The sequence below is a fragment of the Canis lupus genome, chromosome 13 (genome assembly GCF_011100685.1).
Source record: "Canis lupus familiaris isolate Mischka breed German Shepherd chromosome 13, alternate assembly UU_Cfam_GSD_1.0, whole genome shotgun sequence".
Classification (NCBI taxonomy): domain Eukaryota; kingdom Metazoa; phylum Chordata; class Mammalia; order Carnivora; family Canidae; genus Canis; species Canis lupus.
In genome coordinates, this window is record NC_049234.1 from 39,847,483 (window position 1) to 39,868,695 (window position 21,213).

The following is a 21,213-nucleotide window of genomic DNA, read 5'->3' on the forward strand; positions in this document are numbered from 1 at the left end:
TAAGAAAATGCTCCAGTTTCATTCTGCATGTTGCTGTCCAGGTTTCGCAAGATCGTTTGTTGAAGAGAGTGTCTTGTTTCCATTGATATTCTTTCCTGCTCTGTCAAAGATAAGTTGACCATATTGTGGGCCCATTTCTGGGTTCTCTATATTCTGTTCCTTTGATCTATGTGTTTATTTTTGTGCGAGTACCAACCACACTGTCTTCATGACTACAGCTTTCTAATATAGTCTGGAATCATGATTACTCTAGCTTTGCTTCTGTTTTTTCAAGATTGCTTTGGCTATTCTGGGTCTTTTGTGGGTCCATATAAATTTTAGGATTATTTGTTCTAGCATTGTGAAAAATGTTGGTATATTTTGATAGGGATTGCATTAAATCTGTAGATTGATTTGGGTAGTGTAGACATTTTAATGATGATTATTCTTCCAACCCATGAGCATGGAATGTTTTTCCATTTCTCTGGGTCCTCTTCAGTTTCTTTCGTAAGTATTCTGTAGTTTCCAGAGTGCAGATCTTTACCTCTTGGTTATAGGTTTGTTCCTAGGTATCTTACTGTTTTTGGTGCAATTGTAAATGGACTTGATTCCTAGATTTCTCTTTCTTCTGCTTCATTTTTGGTATATAGAAATGCAACAGATTTCTATACGTTGATTTTGTATACTGTGACTTTGCTGAGTCTCCATTCTAGCAATATTTTGGTGAAGTCTTTTGGTATTCAATGTAGAGTATCATGTTATCTGTGAAATTGTGAAATTTTTACTTCTTCCTTGCCAATTTGGGTGCCTTTTATATCATTTTTTCCTAGTGAGAGAGAGAGTAGGGCGGGGGGGGGGGGGGTTGAGAGAGAGAGAGAGAGAGAGAGAATTCAATCTTAAGCAGGCTCCACAACCAGCATAGAGCCTGATGCGGGGCTCAGTATCACAACCCTGGGGTCATGACCAGAGCCAAAATCAAGAGTTGGATGCTTAACTGTCTGAGCCACTCAGGCACTTCAGGATGCCTTTTATTTTTTTGTTGTCTGATTGCTGAGGTTAGAACTTCCGGTACTTTGCTTAACAGTGATGAGAGTGGACATCCATGTCTTGTTCCTGACCCTTAGCAGGAAAGTGCTCAGTTTTTCCCCAATGAGGATAATATTAGCTGTGGGTCTGTCTTTTTTTTTTTTTTTTTAAAGATTTTATTTATTTATTCATAGAGACAGAGAGAGAGAGAGAGAGGCAGAGACACAGGCAGAGGGAGGAGCAGGCACCATACAGAGAGCCTGATGTGGGACTCGATCCACGGTCTCCAGGATCACGCCCTGGGCTACAGGTGGCGCTAAACCGCTGCGCCACCGGGGCTGCCCAGCTGTGGGTCTTTCATACATGACTTTTATGATGTTGAGATATGTTCCCTCCATCCCTACTTTGTTGTGGGTTTTTGTTCTTAATATTTTTCTATGTTCCTTCTTCACATTTTGTTTCATTTCCCATCAGTGGGAGATTTCAAACATAGATGTACAGAGGATAGTATAACAACTCCTCAAGAATCCATCACTCAGCTTTACAATTATCAATACATGGCCAACCGTGTTTTATCTTTATCTCCCTTACTGACCCTCACTCTTTTTTTTTTTTTTTTTTTTATTTATGATAGTCACACAGAGATTTATGATAGTCACACAGAGATTTATGATAGTCACACAGAGAGAGAGGCAGAGACAGGCAGAAGGAGAAGCAGGCTCCATGCACCGGGAGCCCGACGTGGGATTCGATCCCGGGTCTCCAGGATCGCGCCCTGGGCCAAAGGCAGGCGCCAAACTGCTGCGCCACCCAGGGATCCCCCCTCACTCTTTTAAATTGCTTTGAAACCAGTCCCAGTATTCTATCATTCATCTATAAATATTTCAGTATATGTTTCTAAAAAAACAGGTGTTTTAGTTAGTTCCTATGATAGTGATAGTTAACTGTTTTAGAACATTCACTAACTCCTGCCTGCAGTTATCTGTCAGCCAGTCCTCATATCCTCTCAGCTGCACCTTGGTTGAAGATCTAGGGTGATTTTGGATAGTTTGAATTCAGGTAAAGAAAATCAGTGACCTTCTGCTGATTGGTTATTCCTTGTCTTGACAAAATAACATTTTGTCTCTTTCTGACTAATCTAGCCAGGAGGAATAAGAAATATATTTGAGGTTCTCATAGGCCTACAATATATAATATTAAGTTATCAGCATGTTGAGCAAGTATAGTTTTTTGCAGAATATAATCCCTTTAAATCATTAGTTTAGCATTTTGAAAAGTAATAAGGAGAATTAGTGAATCCTAGTATCTATGGGTTTTTGGCTTCTCAGAAGAAGCAAACAGTTATGGATTATATTTACAGATATGTTGAAGAGAGCTGCAATTAAATCCACAGAAGTGAAATAATTTCGGTAAAAGAAATATATATTGGGGTCAGGGAGCTTTGGAATTTTGGTATCACTATTCAGTTAAAGGCTTCCATTGGGTTCTTTTAGGTAATAGAGATGCTAATACAGGATATGATCAACTGTTGTTCCAATAGGGCAGATTGCATTGGGGAATTAGATGCTTGCACTGCACTTATATTTCTGATTACTTTGGGGATCTGATAATGTGGCAGGATTAAAATTGAGGTAGAGGTGTTAGTATCTGAGAACAATGTCCACGTTTTTCTTTGACAGTCACCCTTTATTTAGGAGAATCTGAATTCTTTAATTGTATTTCTAAATTCTGTACAGGACCAAAGCTTAAAGGTGATAGTATTAACCTTCCCTTGATGAGTTGGTGAAATTTCTAGATGGAAATTGAGAGACAATTAAGATCAGTAATATAAGAGGAAAAGAAGCAGAGAGTTTCTGGAGAGCATGGGAGTTCAGAATCATTTAGTATCAAGACTGGGAGCAGTGGGATAGGAAGGAGATCCAGGAGAAGGGAAAGGATGGAGGAGACATGCTAAGAAGGAAAGAACAAAGTAAGCAAAGTAGAGGTGCTCAGATTGTCCCATTTTTGGCCAATAGAAGCACCTCAAGTTGGTTGCACCTCAATATACCTAATATTGTAGCATCCTTGCTGTTAGGTACAGTAACGTGCTTCGGGTTTATTTTGTACATGTCCTGCCTCAGGCTGAGCATTACTCATCTCTGAAAGGAACTCCATTTCTTTTTAGTGGGAATTAAAATTGAAACACTGTACTCAGGGCATTAGGGGCACTCATTTTTTGTTTGTTTTGTTTTTTGGGGGGAGAGAGGTATGGAAGGGCAAAAGGAGAGGAAGATTAAGAATCCCAAGCAGGCCTTCATGTCTAGTGTGGAGCCTGATGCAGGGCTCAGTCTCATGACTCCAGGATCCTGACCTGAGCCAAAATTAAGAGTTGGAAGCCCAGTCGACTGAGCCACCCAGGCACCTCAGAGGTACTCATTTTTAAAAGGCTGATGTATTTTTAAGGTCTTTCCAATGGACAGAAATAGGAAATACTTTTCCTTAAGAGAGAAGATACATAGGTTATTCTGAAAAACTTAATGTTTTTTTTTTGTTGTTGTTGTTGTGTTTTGTATCTCTTTTCTTACACTGAAAATCTTAATCCAGTAATATAATAAATTACATTTTTGTTTTATTCTTATGTGTATGTATGCACACATAAAGAAAGGATACAGTGTAGTTTCAAAATAGTAATACCAATATAGCCATCAGGATGATTTAAGATTTCTTGACTTTTCTTTTTGTTAGTATATATTCCACTAGGGATGTATAGTTATGTGTCTGTGTTTTAAATTCACTTGAAATTTGTCTGGATAAACCATCAAATAGATGTAAAATTAGGTTCTTTTGGTTCATTTTGCTTTTGAGTTTTAGAAATAATTTTGATTTTTATTTGGTAATTTTATAAAACATTTACGTGATTCCAAAGTCAAATCTACCAGACAAAACCTTCAGAGAAATTTAGTTTCCATCCTTATCCTTTCTACCCTATTCCTCCCTCCCGGGTGGGTAACCATTTGAAAAATTAGTTTTGGAGTTAATTTTTTCCATTAAAAAACATATTATGGGGATCCCTGGGTGGCGCAGCGGTTTGGCGCCTGCCTTTGGCCCAGGGCGCGATCCTGGAGACCCGGGATCGAATCCCACGTCGGGCTCCCGGTGCATGGAGCCTGCTTCTCCCTCTGCCTGTGTCTCTGCCGCTCTCTCTCTCTCTCTCTCTCTCTCTCCATGTGTGACTATCATAAATTAAAAAAAAAAAAAAAAACCCATATGAAATAGGTATTATTCCCCCTTCTGCCCCCTTTCATTAATAATGTATACTTTCTGTCCTTGCTTTTTTTATTTGACATTGAGTCCCGAGGACCATTCTTTGGCAGTAAATGGAGACATTTCTTCATTCCTTTTATAATACTCCATTTTTGGGGATACATCATAGTTTACTCAGTCATTCCCCTATAGGTTGTTTCCTCTTTTACCTTTTTTTCCCCCTGTGTTAAAAAACACAACAGAATTTATCATTTTAACAGAAGTGTTCTGTATCTTTACATTGTTATGAAATGAATACTTAGAATTTTTTCCCCCAGAACTCTTTCATCATGTAAAACCGAAACTGTTAATGAACAGCTCTCCTTTCCCCTACCTGTAGCCCTTGGTAACCATTATTCTGCTTTCTGCTTCTATGAATTTGACTGCTATAGATACCTCATATAAATAGAATCCTACAATATTTGTCTTTCTGACCGAGTTATATCACCTACTTAATGTCCTCAAGGATCATCTGTGTGCCAGGATTTTCTTCTTTTTAAATTCTGAATATTTCATTGTATGTATATACCGTTTGTATGTAGCCGTTTGTCTGTCCATGAACATGTTGATTGCTTTCATTTTTTGGCTCTTCTGAGTAGTGGTACTCTGAATATGGGTATGTAAATACTTGTTGAAGTGGGGTTGCTAGATTATACAGTAGTTGTTAATTTTTTGAGGAACCCTCCATCATGGTTGCACCATTTTACAGTCCCACCAGCTTGCAAAAGGTTTTCAGTTTCTCCATTTCCTTGCCAATATTTGTTTTCTTGGTTTCCTTTGGTTTGGTTTTTGGACAATGGATATTCTGATAGGTGTGAGGTGATACCTCATTGTAGTTTTGATTTACAATTTTCTGATGATGAGTGTGATAATGAGCATCCTTTAATGAGCTTGTTGACCATTTGTATATCTTCTTTGGAGAAAGGTCTGTTCGGGTCCTTTGCTCATTTTTATTTGCATTGCAGATCTAGAGTTTTTATAATTGATGTTTTTGCTGATAGCCAGCAGAACATATTTAATATACTCGTAAAGAGAATAATTGTGTTGACCTAAAATGTGACCGATAAGAATATGTATGAGCTAAAATGTATTTTGTAATTCTTTTCTTATAAAGGGCTATTTAGAAACCAAAAAATATTAAGAGAATATAGAGACTTCCTCGGAAACACCAAGGTAAGATTATCTTTCTAATAATGTTATATATGCATATTTTGCATAATGAAATTTTAACATGTCTGATCACAAGTCAAGATTTTCTTGAGCACACTGTAATTTACTGAATTATATAGTCTGTCTCTGTGTGGTTTTCTTGAAATTAAAAAAACTGGGATATAAGCTCTCTTTAAATTCAAAACAGGGGATCCCTGGGTGGCTCAGCGGTTAAGTGCCTGCCTTTGGCCCAGGGCGTGATTCTGGAGTCCCGGGATCGAGTCCCACATTGGGCTCCCTGCATGGAGCCTGCTTCTCCCTCTCCCTGTCTCTGCCTCTCTCTCTCTCTCTCTCTCTGTCTGTCTCATCAATAAATAAAAATTTTTTAAAAATAAAAAAAAAATTCACAACAGTGTTATAAACCATAAGTATATAGGTAAAGGAAAGACTTTATTATGATTTTAGCAAAATTCACAACAGTGTTATAAACCATAAGTATATAGGTAAAGGAGAAGACTTTATTATGATTTTAGCAAAACTCTCTCATATGTGCTTTTAATTTCCTGTGTCCTCTCTCCTACTTCTAATCCTGATTAAATATTCAAAATGCCACTTCTCTGCTTGTAACCAAAAAGTTTAGCTCTTGGAGGAGAAAATTACATAGCCATTCTGATTGTTCTTTCCTATTATACATAAAAGTCAGTGGACACAGTATTAGTTGAGTCTTACTGAACTTCCATAGTACATTCAGTCTCTCTGTGAGATAGCTGTTGCCTGTATTTCCTATCTTCTCAAACTTCCTAAAGCCTTAGTGTTCTGCTGATGACCTTGCTTCATCGCTCACTGAAAAAAATAGACGTAATTGAATAAAGTACTTTGCTTTTCTTCACCAGGTTTACTAAGATTTACTTAACTTGTCTAAACTTGTGTGCCACAATACTTCCTATTAGAAGGAAATTAATATTGGGACCAGTATAGAAAGTTTACCTTCATTATCCTATGTCTTATTCTTTTTTTTCTTTAATAAGATTTTATTTATTTATTCATGAGAGACAGAGAGAGGCAGAGACACAGGCAGAGGAAGAAGCAGGCTCCCCACAGGGAGCCCAATGTGGGATTCGATCCCAGGACCCCAGGGTCATGCCCTGAGCTGAATGTAGATACTCACCCACTGAACCACCCAAGCGCGGCCCTGGCTTATTCTTTTCTGAGTCGTCTTCATTTGGCCTTTCATCTCCACCATTCCACTGAAATGGGTCTTATCAAAGTCACCAATACTTCCAAAATAACAAGTAGTCATGTCCAGATTTAATGTTTGCATTTAAACCTAGTTGGGAGGTATTTCCTGTCAAGAAGTGAATATCTCCAGAAGTCCTATCTGGAGAAAAGGCTAACTGTGCAAATTGTCTCCTTTTTTTCTAAGTTACATTTGAGACATTGTTCCCTTTTGGCAAAATTTGTCAGTGATGACAACTCTAGTTCTTTTCAATTCATTATATTCAAAACTCCTTAATTTCCATTTCCCTTTGGGTTTTGTGTTTCTTGCATCCCGTTGGTGGAATCTTCATATACCGCATGAGCCAGCCTTCTCACTTCTGTGCCCTGGCAGCTGCTGCCACTGCCTTTGCTGTGGAATAGCTTAGGCTGGTGAGACCTGCCTCCTGGGAAGATCTGTTCCTCTTTGTTCCAATTGCTTTTGTTATGGAATTTATGTTTTTTTTTTAATTTTTATTTATTTATGATAGTCACAGGGAGAGAGAGAGACAGAGAGACAGAGAGACAGAGACACAGGCAGAGGGAGAAGCAGGCTCCATGCACCCGGAGCCCGATGTGGGATTCGATCCCGGGTCTCCAGGATCGCGCCCTGGGCCAAAGGCAGGCGCCAAACCGCTACACCACCCAGGGATCCTTGGAATTTATGTTTGTTTGTTTGTTTTTTAATAACTTATTTATTTATGAGAGAGAGAGAGCATGGCAGGTGGAGCAGCAGAGAAGAGAGGAGGGAGAAGCAGGCCTCCTGGCTGAGCAGGGAGCTAATGTGGGGCATGATCTCATGACCCTGGACCCTGGGATTATGACCTGAGCAGAAGGCAGATACCCAACCAACTGAGCTACCCATGTAAAAAGAAATACTTTTCATCTTCCACTTTTTAAAAAAAATTAAATCTTATTTTTGTTTATTGGAGTTCAATCTGCCAGCATATAGCATAACACCCAGTGCTCATCCCATCAAGTGCCTCCCTCAGTGCCCGTCACCCAGTCACCCCCACCCCCACCCACCTCCCTTTCTACCACCTTTTCCTTGCTCGTTTCCCAGAGTTGGGTGTCTCTCATGTTCTGTCTCCCTTTCTGATATTTCCCACTCATTTTTTCTCCTTTCCCCTATTCCCTTTCACTATTTTTATATTCCCCAAATGAATGAGACCATATAATGTTTGTCCTTCTCCGATTGACTTATTGATAAAGAAGATGTGGTCTATGTATACAATGGAATATTACTCAGCCATTAGCAATGACAAATACACACCATTTGCTTCGACGTGGTTGGAACTAGAGGGTATTATGCTGAGTGAAATAAGTCATCTTCCACTTTTATTTTTTTATTTTTATTTTTTTAAAAGACTTTATTTATTCATGAGAGAAAGAGAGAGAGAGAGGCAGAGAGAGAAGCAGGCTCCATGCAGGGAGCCTGATGTGGGACACGATCCCGGGTCTCCAGGATCAGGCCCTGGGCTGAAGGCTGCACTAAACCGCTGAGCCACCTGGGCTGCCCATCTTCCACTTTTAAACAGCATCTTTTCACTTCTCTCTGCATTTTTTTAATGATTCCTAAAATAATTTTTCTTGTTTTTCTCTCTTCAGCCAAATGATGCATGCAGCAATTCTCTATTATAATAAAACAGACATACTCAGTTTTTTATTTATCAATAAACAATAGAACTCAGAAATCTAGAGCCATGGTCATAGTTTATAGTTTGCATATCAGTTCAAGTTGAAATCTATTGATAAGGTTTCTTCCTGCCTCATTCCTTGTCTCAGCTCTGGAGGCAGTTTAAAGCAGAATTTGGGGGCATGTAATTGCACAGTTTGTCAGGAGCTGGCCTTAATGCTTAAAATCTAGAAGCTCCCTCTTGTGTTCTGTTGTTCAGAGAAAGTAGGAGGTACTGTTTAAAATCCTGGTCTGTAGACCTGACTGCAAAACACTATAAATGTGAGAAAAAATTTAAATAGGCATTGTTCTTTCCTAATGCCTGATAGAGAATCTCACCTCAGCTTTCTTGGCAGTACCCAGCTGGAGTGTAGCTATAGAATTCACGTGGAGTCTACAGCAGCCTGTCTTACAGGACCTGCACCTTCAGTAAGGGCTGTTTCCCCTTCTTCGGGGCCTTTTAGCCTGAATGCAAGGGGACAAAACTGCCAGAAGGGGACAAAACTGCCAGAAGTGTGGGGACTTAGCCAAGAACTAACTCTCACATGGCACAGCCCTGGTAACCACCTCACAGTTTACTCCTTATTTGTTTTCTTCATCTGTTTCTCAGAATTCTAATTCAATACATTAGATCTTAAAGAATCTTCTTATTTAGATGTACCCAGTGACTTATAGACCGCTCTACCTGTTTTGACCAATTATGGAGCCATGAAAGAACATGTGACAATGTGTACCAACTCCCAACATAAAGGAGGGAGCTAATAAGCATGCCCAGCATTCTCTCCCAAATCTAGAGGGCCACTGGGGAGGAGGGAAGGCCACTGGTATGGGGGAGGGGGAATTCTCTTCTCATGGAGATTTGAGGTAGAAGTAGTCATGTGCCCACCACCTGTAGCAAGTGTTCTTGGAGTAGCAAGTTTCCTTACAATGCCTTGTTCTCTAGGAGTCCAAGACAGTCTTTCTCCTGGGTTTCTTTGTACTTCATTAACACCTCCTCTTTCTTCATCTCTTCTGCAAGAAACTCTGCTGATTCATTATAGACCCTTTTATATTTAAATGCTATTAGTAGGTCCAACTGGCAATTTCCCTAAAATAGATACCTAGTGCAACTGCTGCTCACTGTTCTCTTATGGAAACCTTAGTCTAAACCATCACCATCCTTTATCTGCAGTACCTTCCTAATTGTTCTTTCCACCTCTGCTTTTGTCACCATAATTTATTCTCTACATTTTAACTATATCTTGGAAAATCTAAATTAGATTATCCCAAATACCTACTTAAAACCATATAGTGCTTGCTTTTTGGCAGTAGAATAAGATTTATACTCCTTACCATGGTTTCCAAAATCCTGTGGGTTATGGTCCCTCCCTCCTCCTCTGTCCTCATCCCCTACTATTTTCCTTGCTCTCTGTGCTCTTGCCACACCAACCTTATTTTGTCCTTTCCACACACCAGTCTTAGTTCTTTCCATAGTCTTTAAGTATGCTGCATGTATACTCTGCCTGAAACCATTCTCCCAGATTTTTTCATGGTTGCTGTCTTCTCATCATTGAACCTCTTTGCCACTGTAGCTAAAATAACCCTTCCCACATACACCCTCCCCCCATACATGATCCTCTCCGTTCTGTTTATTTTATTATGTTCACTGTTATGTTATATATTTGTTTACAGATTCATTTCTATCTTCCTGGACTAGACTGTGACATCAGTGAAGGCAGGACTCTTGTTTTGTTTACTGTTAGGTCCCAGCAACTAGAATTGTGCCAGTAGTTGCACAGTAAATATTTCTTGAGTAAATGACATAAGCAGAATATGTGAAGTGCTTTAATAGAAATGTAAAGCTCGGTAATAAATGTGCAGCAGAGAATTTATTCTGACAGACCAAGGAAGGTTTTACATAGAAAAGTGCCAGTTGGCCTAACATGGACTAGAATGGATAAAACCTGGACAAATTGTGGTAGAAGATGGTGATAGCATTCCAGGGAGAGGAAAGAGCAGGAAAAAAAAAAACTCAGAAAGTGTACATTAAAGGAACGGCAAAACTACATTTAACTCAAAAATATTTGTTGCCTTGTTTGTTTTGGTCTCTTTTGGAATGAAACCACTACTTGAGGTCTTTGGTAAAGAGTTAAATTAGAGAAGCAAACTTGGCTATAGTTATTCCTTGTTTAAAATAGTTAAGTTGCTCAAGAAATGGAAAAATTTTAGAGTATATTGATTTTAGTTCAATACATTTTAATCACTTTATCCCTAGTTTCTGTGTAACCAACTCAGATCTTTTCTGGCAATATGCAAGAAATTACTTCCAAGGAAACAAAAGCAATTAAGGTTTTGGAAAAGGACCCATATGTATTCTCAGTTTCAATCTTGTCACTTTTTAAAGTAGAGATTCTAGAGCAAAAGAAGTAAATAAATCTAGTTTTTAGGATTTGATAGAGGAGATATTATCTGGTGTGTCAGGGTCACTTATAAGCACTAAACTGTTTTTCTGGGAAATCTTAGAGATTTTGTGTGTGTGTTTGTTTTTATAGCCACGGTCCAGAACGACATCAGTTTTTTTTAAAGGTCCAGGAAAAGTGGTGATGGTTGCTATTTGCATGTAAGTATCATTTAAATTTTTTAAAAATATTTTTAATATGTACATCCCTGAAGGTAAAAATTTATTACTTGGTATCTAGGTTAAGAATTAGAAGTTCAAAAAAAAAAAAAAAAAAAAAGAATTAGAAGTTCATGTTGTTATAGAAGTAAGTTGAATGAGCCTTTGTTAATTATTGTCCGTCAAGTGTTGAAGCAAGAGTCCAGATAAATACCCATCCTTGTGCTGGGTCTATTTTTGTGGTTAAGATCTAAGAATAGTTGCTCTCTGGAATTCTTTTATTTTCATTGGAGTTGATAGAAGTCTTTTTTAAAATGGTGAATTGGCTGAGATCATTTTTTGAGTAACTAAACCAACCTGGTTCCTAACTACTGAAGAATATTTACATTCTTGTTTTTCCCCACTTACCTTGGAAGAACATAATTGATATTTGTGCCTCTTTTTCCTTCTGTCTTCTTGATTCCTATTTTATCTTTGGCTGACTAATCTATTTTAGGATGTTTAAAGTATTAATTTCATAATTGATTAGTTTGTATCTTTGTTTCTGATATATATATATATGTGTGTATATATATGTATATGACCTGTCACGAATTGTGGTAAGGTCTTGAAATACAAGGATAGAATACATAACTCTCATCTTTAAGGATTGGAGGGGCACTAGACTGACAGAAGTCATGTACAGTGATGCAGAGAAGAGATGATGATGCACTAAATTAAGATAATGAAGGTAGGGATGGGAAGACCTATTTAGGTCCAAAATGCATTTAGAAGTATGGTCAAGAATGGTGCCCAGGTTTCTGGTTTGGACAATTGGATAGATATGGCGTCATCACTGAGAGGAGGAGCACTTGAAGGAGGGGCAGGATGGCAGCAAAGGAAATGATGAGTTTATTTTTTAATTTGAGTGATCTCTAGGGCATCAGGTGGAGTGATCAACAGCATTAATTCTTAAAGTGAGGTTAGTAATTAAAGCTTTCTTCATTGGAAGAATGTGTGAATATGTGTAAGCTGCTTAGCATAATACTCAGGACATAATAGGTACTTAATCATTGATATTACGTGTTGGTCTGATGTTCACAAAGAAGAGTGGGATTAGAGATTTAGAGTTGAGAGTTATTAATATATAGATGATAATTAAAGCCATAGGAGTAGTTAAGACCACCTGGAGCATGTGTATGAAGTGTGAGGAAGAAAAATCCTTCAGAAGAAAACGTTGAGGCATGCTAACATCTGTGAAATGGGTGCCGGAAAGGAACCTGCAGAGTAGACCCAGGAAGAGAAAGGAGCAGGAAAGAAAGGAGAGCAAACCAAGAACTAGGAAGAAAACCAAGGATATCATGGATGCCAAGGAAGATCGTCTTTTAAGAAAATAGTGGCATACGCTTCTGCAAGATTAAGAAAAATACTAAAATGTTTTCAGGAATTTAGTAGCAAGAAACAGTTGTTGGTAAGAATAATCTAATGAGGTATATCTGAGGCATAAGCCATTGATTGTTAAATGGATTGAAGACTTAGTGCAAGATGTGGAAAACTGAGACAGCAAGAGAGATAGAATTCTTTCAAGAAATTATCTGAAATGGAAAAGAGGGAAAGAGTAGCTGGAGGGGGTTATATAGTTTCCTTATTTAGAGAATTAGGATATTTATATAATAGCATTATAATAAAACATGGTAAGTGACTAAATGTAGTGCCCGAGATAAACTGTATCGGTCATTACTGTTGGAATCTGAACAGCTAGCTTCCTTAGAGCTAACTGCGTTTATTTTTAGCATCTATTATCTTCTAGTATGACTCTGGGGCTGTTTGGTCTAGATTTGTCTTTACCTCTGGCATCTGACACCTTCATATCTGGCCTGCTTAAGTAGACAGACTTTCACTAAAGTCTTGGTTTTTGATACTGGTGTGCTGGACAGTATCAAGTGTGCAAATCCTCTTTAACCTACCTGAGACACTTAATTTCCTTTCTAACTTTATTTTGTCCAAATACAAAACAGTCTCTCCTCATCAGTTCTCAGAATACACTTCAGTAATTTGTTTACACATATCATGTTTCTTCATTTGACTATTTAATGATATAATCTGTACTTTTCAAATTTGTATTCTTGGTATCTAAAATATAATAAATTCTTGAAGGCTAGATATTCTTTTTAATTTACTTTGAACAGAATCTAGTATAGAGGCTTATATACTCAAATAAGCTTTTGGTGGAAATTTTTATCAAAACCTATGCTAAATTGTTTTCTTTCTCTTCTAGAAATGGATTAAACTGCTTCTTTAAATTTCTTGCCTGGATTTATACGGGTTCAGCAAGTATGTTCTCTGAAGCTATACACTCTTTATCTGATACTTGTAATCAGGTAAGGGGTAAAGGTTTTTTTCTTACTAATTTTCAAGTTAATGTTTTAAGGCTTTAGTCTAAAAGTTGACCTGTTTAAAAACCACGATTCCTATAGTTGGCTTGAGTAAAATGAAAGTTTTTAAAAATTTTTGAATGATAAAGTACATAGAAATTTGATCATAGTATTTTATTATTTTTAAAATCAAAGATCTTTATTTTTATAATTTTTTTTAGAGAGAGAAAATGGGGTGAGTGGGGTAGGTAGGAGGGCAGGTGGAGAGAGAGTATCTCAAGCAGGCTCCACACTTGGAAACCCTAATCATAGTATTTTAAAGCAGATTGTTATGCTTTAAGAACTTAACAAGAATGGAAGACAAAGACATTCCATGCTCACAGATTTGAAGAACAAATATTGTTAAAATGTCTTTATTACTCAAAGCAATCTACAGATATAATGGAATCCCTGTCAAAATACCAACACTTTTCACAGAGCTAGAACAAACAATCCTAAAATTTGTATGGACCCACAAAAGACACAGAGTAGCCAAAACAATCTGGAAAAAGAAAATCTAAGCTGGTGGTATCACAATTCCAGGCCTTAAGTTATATTACAAAGCCATATTAATCAAGACAGTATGGGATTGGCACAAAAATAGACATGTAGATCAATGGAACAGAGTAGAGAACCCAGAAATGGGCCCACAATGATATGGTCAACTAATCTTTGACAGAGCAGGAAAGAATATCCAATGGGGAAAAGACAGTATCTTCCATAAATGGTGTGGGGAAACTGGACAGTTACATGCAAAAGAATGAAACTAGACAACCTTCTTAACATTGTACACAAAAATAAACTCAAAATGTGTTAAAGACCTAAATGTGAGACCTGAAACCATAAAAATCTGGAAGAGAGCAGAGATAATAATTTATCTGACATCGGCCATAGCAGTATTTTTCTTGATATGTGTCCTGAGACAAGAGAAATAAAAGCAAAAATAAAGTATTGGGTCTACATCAAAATAAAAGCTGTGCAGTGTGAAGGAAACAGTCAACAAAACTAGAAAGGCAGCCCGTTCAGTGGGAGAAGATATTTGCAAATGACATATCTGATAAAGGGCTAGCCTCCAAAATATATAAAGAATTGATAAAGCTCAGTACCCTTAAAACAAATAATCCAATTGAAAAATGAGCAGAAGACATAATCAGATATTTCTCCAAAGAAGACATGCAGATGGTCAACAGAGACATGAAAAGATGCTCAGCATCACTCCTCATCAGGGAAATACAGATCAAAACTACAATGAGGTATTACCTCAAACCTGTCAGAATGGCTAAAATTAAAAACACAAATGCAAGTGTTGGCAAGGATGTGGAGAAAAAGGAATGCTCATGCACTATTGGTGGGAATGCAAACTAGTGCAGTCAGCCACTATGGAAAACAGTATGGAGGTTCCTCAAAAAGTTAAAAATGGAACTACCTTATAATCCAGTAGTCACACTACTGGGTATTATCCAAAAAATACAAGAACACTAATTCAGTAGGATACATGCACCCCTCTGTTTATGGCAGCATTATTTACAAGAGCCAAATTATGGAGGTAGCCCAAGTGTCCATCAGTAGATGAATGACTAAGATGTAGTGTATATGTATCTGCCATAAAAGAGATTGAAATCTTACCATTTGCAACATGATTGCAGCTAGAGAGTATAATGCTAATAAGCAGAGTCAGAGAAAGACAAATATCCTGTGATTTCATACGTAGAATTTGAGAAACAAATGAGCAAAGTGGGGGAAAAAGACTCAAGCCAAGAAACTCCTCACTCTGGAGAACAAACTGATGGTCACCAGAAGGGAGGTTTGTGGCACTAGGATAGATAAGTGATGGGGATTAAGGAGGGCACTTGTCATGATGAGCACTGGGTATTGTATGGAAGAGGTGACTCACTGTATTGTACACCTGAAACTAATATAACACTATTAACTATACAAGAAGTAAAATTAAAACAATTTTAAAAATTAAGCAAATGATTCCTTCTGATGTTGGGAAAGATAACTGAAAAGAGGCACAAGAGAACTTTTTGAGGTAATTGGAAAAATTCTGTGTCTTAATGGGAATATATGTTACAAGGGTGTTGATTTGTCAAAGCTTAAAGAGCTTTTTATATTTAGGATTCTTGCTTTGTGTGTGAATTTTATCTCAAACTTAAAATTTCCATATGTGGAAATGTGATTACTGAGTATATATTTTAAAATGTTAAGGAATTAGTATTAAAATTTTAAAGTATGATGGTCTGGTGTCTCAATTTCTAAAATGCCTTAGAGTTTTAGTCATTCAGATAAAATATTTAAAGATGAAATGGTGTGATGCTTAGAATTTACTTCAAAATATTCATGGGGGGAATGGGTATGGAATAGAGAAGACAGATGTGGTTATGTATTTGTAATTATTGAAGCTGAGTAATGGATGAGTTGGGTTTATTGAAATGTTCTATTGGGTGTTTAAGATATGCTTTATCCATCTCTCTGTATGTTGACAGTTTCCATAATATAAAGTGCAAAAGACATGATATAGATTGTGATCAGCTTTTTAAGCACATGCACACTCTTCCCTGAAATCTGGCACAAATATATTCACAAAAGCAACATTAACAACTATATACGAGTGTATATAAAGATAGTCTGAAATATCCATCAGACTCTTAAATGATTTCCTCTCCTGTCCTATTTGGTTTCTTTACAATGAGAATGTGTTAGTATTCTAATTAGAAAAACAAATACTTTCAGTAATAGATGGAGTGTAACAGAGGTAAATAAACCTGAAATCATGTGGTATTGGTGCTTTGAGAATCCTTTTATTTTTTTAAAAGATTTTATTTATTCATGAGAGACATACAGAGAAAGGCAGAGACATAAGTAGAGGGAGAAGATGTTGGACTCAGTCCCAGGACCCTGAGATCACGCCCTGAGCCGAAGGCAGATGCTCAGCCATGGAGCCACCCAGGTGCCCCTGCTTTGAGAATCCTTGGTGAAGCGTTTTTCTTGTTGCGAGTGTCAGAAAGGCTTTGATTAAAAAGATTTCAACTGGGCCTTACTGAGTAAATGGAAATTGTATTTCTTATGTTCTTTTGAAAACTATTTTGGGACACTTGGGTAGCTCAGTCAATTAGGCATCCACCTCTTGATTTTGGCTCAGGTCATGATCTCAGGGTTGTGAGATCGAGTCCCACGCATTGAGTTCTGTGCTGCGTGTGGACCCTACTTGAGGTTCCTTTCTCCTCCTTCTCCCTCTCCAGCTGCCCCTCCCTGACCCTGCTCATGCACCCCACTCCCTCTCTCCTAAAAACAAAAACAAAACTATTTTAGACATATAATAATATTTCTGAAAATTCTAAAGAGCTCCTACAACTCAATAGCAGAAAAAAACCTATCTGATTTAAAAAATGAGCAAAGGATCCGAATATTTTTCCAACTAAGACGTTCAAATAGCCCAGGAAGTATATGAAAAGGTGCTCAACGTCCCTAATCATCAGGGAAATGCAAATCAGAACCACAGTGAGCTATCACCTCACACCAGTTAGAAGACCTGTTATCAAAAAGACAAGAAATAATAACTTTTGATGAGCATGTAGAGAGAAGGAAACCCATGTGCGTGCACTGTTGATGCGAACGTAAATTGGTGCAGGTACTATGAAAAATAGTACAGAGGTTCGTAAAAGAAATAGAACTACCATATGAGCCAGCAGTTCCACTTCTGGAATTCTAATCTTAAAGAAAGCTGTCTGCACCCTCATGTTCAGTGCAGCATTATTTATAGCAGCCGAGACTTGGAAACAACCTAAATTCCATTTCAATAGATGAATGGATAAAGAAAATGTGGTATGTATGTGTGTGTACAGACACCCACACACACACACACACACAGGAATATTATTTAGCCATTAGAAAAAAAAAAAGAAGGAAATCTTGTCATTTGTGACCTTGAGGGCATTATGCTAAGTGAAAAGTCAGACAAAGATAGATCCCAATTGATCTCACTTATATGTGGACTAAAACAAAAATACTCCAAACTTATGGATATAGAAAATAGATTGGTGGTTGCCAGAGACAAGGAGTAAGTGGGGGTGGGTGAAATGGGGAGAAGGTGGTCAAAAGGTACAAACTTCCAGTTATTGAAAAATTAATTTTTGTAAATTTTTATAACTATAGTATTTTTTCTTTACCTTTTGAGAGACAAAAATACCTCAAGTTTTAAATTTAGGCCTGTGCCTCTAGTGATATCTAGGTTTACAATTTCTGTGACAGTCCTTTTTTTAAAGACTTTTCTTCTAAATAACATACAGCACATCCTTAATATTAATTGGTATGAATTTATCGAGCACCTGAATTTACAATATAGTGTTTTGAAGAAGACAGTCTTCACTCTGTCTTCTGTAAGGAGGTCAGAACAACTGGAAAGATTCCAAGGTGACATTTAAGGAGTTGCATGGTAGTATGATACTGAAGGAAAAATCAAAAAAGGGAAGGATAATCTTGGAGGGGGAAGCATTTATAATCTTCTTAGCCAGTAGATATTAATATTCATTATGCTGCAAACCAAGCAGATGTAGGTTATATTTACATATCTGATAGATATATCAGCATGTATATTTATATATGTATACACACACGCATTGTAATTGTGCAGAAAAAGGTCTGGAAGGATACATATCAAACCTAATTCATGCTACCCTACCTCTAGGGGAAGTGGGGGGCACAGGATTAGGGATGGTGTGTGATAATTTATTTTTATAGGAAAAACTAATAAATTTGGTCCATATTGAGTTTATGAAAAACTTGATATCCTACACTTCATTGCATGGCCAACCTGAATATTGATTTTAAAAATAATTGAATGCCCATTGGCTATTTTGTAAACATGATAATTGCATGCGTGTGTGTGTGTGTGTGTGTATACACACACACACACACAAATAGTGTGAATTAATATTTCGATTTAATTTACAGTTTAAAAGAATTCTATGTTCTATCTTAATTTGCTTTCTTTTTGGGGGGTTTTGATTAATCAAAAAATCATCAATTGTGTTTTTAAAGGTAATCTATTTTAGATATCCAAATTCACATCAAACTAGAATAGAAAAGACTTAGCATAGTAATATCAGGAATTTCCATTGGATAGCTCTTTTTAACAAAAAATGCGATTGAAAACCAAATAAATGAAAGAAAGGCAAGAAGAAAAGATGAAGTCCATGGAGGAAGGAAGAAAGGAGAGAAAGGTGGTAACCACGATTAAAGACATGTTCATAGTTTTGCCGTATCTACTTTACGTTTTTATTTATTTATTTTTACTTTTTATACGATTTTATGTATTTGACAGAGAGAGAAAGCGCACAAGCAGGGGAAGGGGCAAAGGGACAGGGAGAAGCAGGCTCCCCCTGAGTAGGGAACCCCATGTAATGTGGATGCCAGGACCCTGGGATCATGAGTTGAGTCGAAGCCAGACACTTAACAGACTGAGCCACCCAGGCGCCTCCCGTTTTTGTTTTTTTAAAGAAATAAAAATATTAGTTGTAATTATTAGCCCTACATCTTTATTCTCCCCTCCTGCACCCCAGATAATCACTACTCTGTGTATATTGATACATCTACTTCTAGTGCATGGCTTTGAAGTTATACTATTCAAATTTTTTACTTTGATTTGTACAGCTATACAAGTCACTTTTCCTGTAAAAAACAAATAGACTAATGCTACTTCTCTTCTCACAGATATAAACAGTTGAATGTGTATCCTTCTAGAACTTTCCTGTGCTTTATATTATATGTTGTCTACAAAAATGACATACAAGTTTTTTTTGTACTTAACACACTGTTCCTAAACTTGATTTTTTTCTCTTTCACTTTAATATTTAATAGTATGTCTAGGAGCTTTTACCAAGTCAGTACAGAAAGCTCTATCTCAACCCCATTCTATTAAACTATGGTAGAAGTAACTTATGGTTTGGCAGTACCATCATTTATTTTGCCATTCCTTACTGATGGATTTTTAGATTGGCTTTCACATTTTTCATCTTTATAAACAATGGCATTTTGAACTCCTTTGGGTTCATCTTTATGTCTGTAAGGTAAGGGCTATAAACCAGAATTGCTTTGCTGGGCTATTATGTATGTGCATGTAGTTTCTTTGCCCTTGTCAGATTGCACAATCCAGATTGGTTTTACCACACTGTACTCTCCATCTTGCTAACAATTATTTACCCCTTTTTCTTCTTGTCCATAGGGTTTATTAGCAGTGGGCATCAGTAAGTCTGTTCAAACACCAGATCCAACTCATCCGTAAGGACATTGCCTTTATTTTATTTTTATTTAATTTTATTTTTTGGCAGCAAGTTATTGAAATAAAAGCAGTTGAATTTTAGAAGTCTCCTGCAGCTTATATACCTGCAATTTTGTATTAAAGATTTGGTCATTTCTTTCACTGTAGTATCTAAAATGTAAGACTCATCCACAGTGTCCAAATAAATTCAAGATATAATTTGAAACTCATGTTTTAAAATTATTTTTATGCTTTGTAACAGCATAGAGATCTTGTCCTTTTCATATTTGAGAATAACAAAGCACATATTTTGGTCTTAGAGTTCTATTTTATTTGGTTAAAGGAAACATTCCACATTTAGACTAATAGGCACTGAATCTGAAATTTTAGTGATAACTTTTATTAAATTCATATTTAATGTATTTTAATCCTTTTGTGATTTGGAAATAGTATCCTGTTAACATTTCAAAATTATTTGTAAAATGAGTATCATTTTTAGAATATATTATTTTGAGTTACATCAGTTATTTGATAGTTTTTTCCTTTTACTAACATAACCAGCTAATACTTTTGAATTCCACATGTATCATTTATTTAACAAGCTTCAATAATAAGATTTTATCAGTCTTAAGGCAAAAAAACACTTATTTCTGTAAAGGAATCTACCTCTGTACTTGGTTTGTTGTTGTTTTTTTTTTTTTTTTTTTAAGCATTTTATTTATTTATTCATGACAGAGGAGAGAGGCAGAGACAAAGAGGGAGAAGCAGGCTCCTTGCAGGGAACCCGATGTGGGACTCGAATCCGGGACTCCAGGATCACGCCCTGGGCCGAAGGCAGGCGCTAAACCGCTGAGCCACCTGGAGATCCCCTACCTCTGTGCTTTGTATAAATGCCTTTTGTTACTCAAAACCAAGAGACTATTTTTTCTTATAAATAATACTGTATTTTTAATATCCTAGAAATATCAACAAGCAGTTATTGAGAACAGCTAGCTTTCTTATCTACTAATTACACATTGTTAAAATATTTTTTCTTTAAAGATTTTTTTTTTAAATTTATTTATTCATAGAGACAGAGAGGCAGAGACACAGGCAGAGGGAGAAGCAGGCATCATACAGAGAGCCTGATGTGGGACTCGATCCAGGGTCTCCAGGATCATGCCCTGGGCTGCAGGCGGCGCTAACCGCTGCGCCAGTTTTATACACCAGAATTTTAAAAACAGGATAAAATTTTACAATTTTAGGTTGTGGAGATTTTTGTTATTTTCAACAATCTACTTTAATGCTGCTCAATAGAATTTTCTACAGTGATAGAAATATTTTATATCTGTCCAGTATGATAGTAGCTACATGTGGCTATTAAGCATATGAAATGTGTGAAGAGTTACATTTAAATTTTTATTGTTTTAATTAATTTGAATTTAAATAGCGTTATGTGGCTGATGACTAATATGGGACAGTGAAGATCTACATAGTTAAAAATTTTTAGTAAGAACCCTACAGTTTTTTGAACACACATAGAAGGAAAGTAATAGCACTTAATTTAGATCTTAAATTACTTTAACTGAAAGAAATATATATATCTTACAGTAGTTGGGGT

General features: G+C 36.8%; 1 protein-coding gene and 1 long non-coding RNA gene across 3 annotated transcripts in view; one reads left to right on the forward strand and one right to left on the reverse strand.

Annotated features, from left to right (window-relative positions):
* The window catches only part of LOC119864102, a 28,694-nt gene extending 24,028 nt beyond the window's left edge, over positions 1-4,666 (reverse strand). Inside the window, exon 1 of the long non-coding RNA XR_005368959.1 lies at positions 4,622-4,666. This is a non-coding gene — a long non-coding RNA (uncharacterized LOC119864102). The remainder of the gene's footprint in view (positions 1-4,621) is intronic.
* Positions 1-21,213, forward strand: part of SLC30A9 (solute carrier family 30 member 9) — a 79,560-nt gene that overhangs the window by 32,399 nt on the left and 25,948 nt on the right. For both annotated transcript variants that reach the window (XM_038555954.1, XM_038555955.1), the window contains 4 exons: positions 5,402-5,460; positions 10,897-10,964; positions 13,219-13,321; positions 19,578-19,633. In XM_038555954.1, coding sequence (XP_038411882.1) covers positions 5,402-5,460; positions 10,897-10,964; positions 13,219-13,321; positions 19,578-19,633 — 286 coding nt within the window. The remainder of the gene's footprint in view (positions 1-5,401; positions 5,461-10,896; positions 10,965-13,218; positions 13,322-19,577; positions 19,634-21,213) is intronic.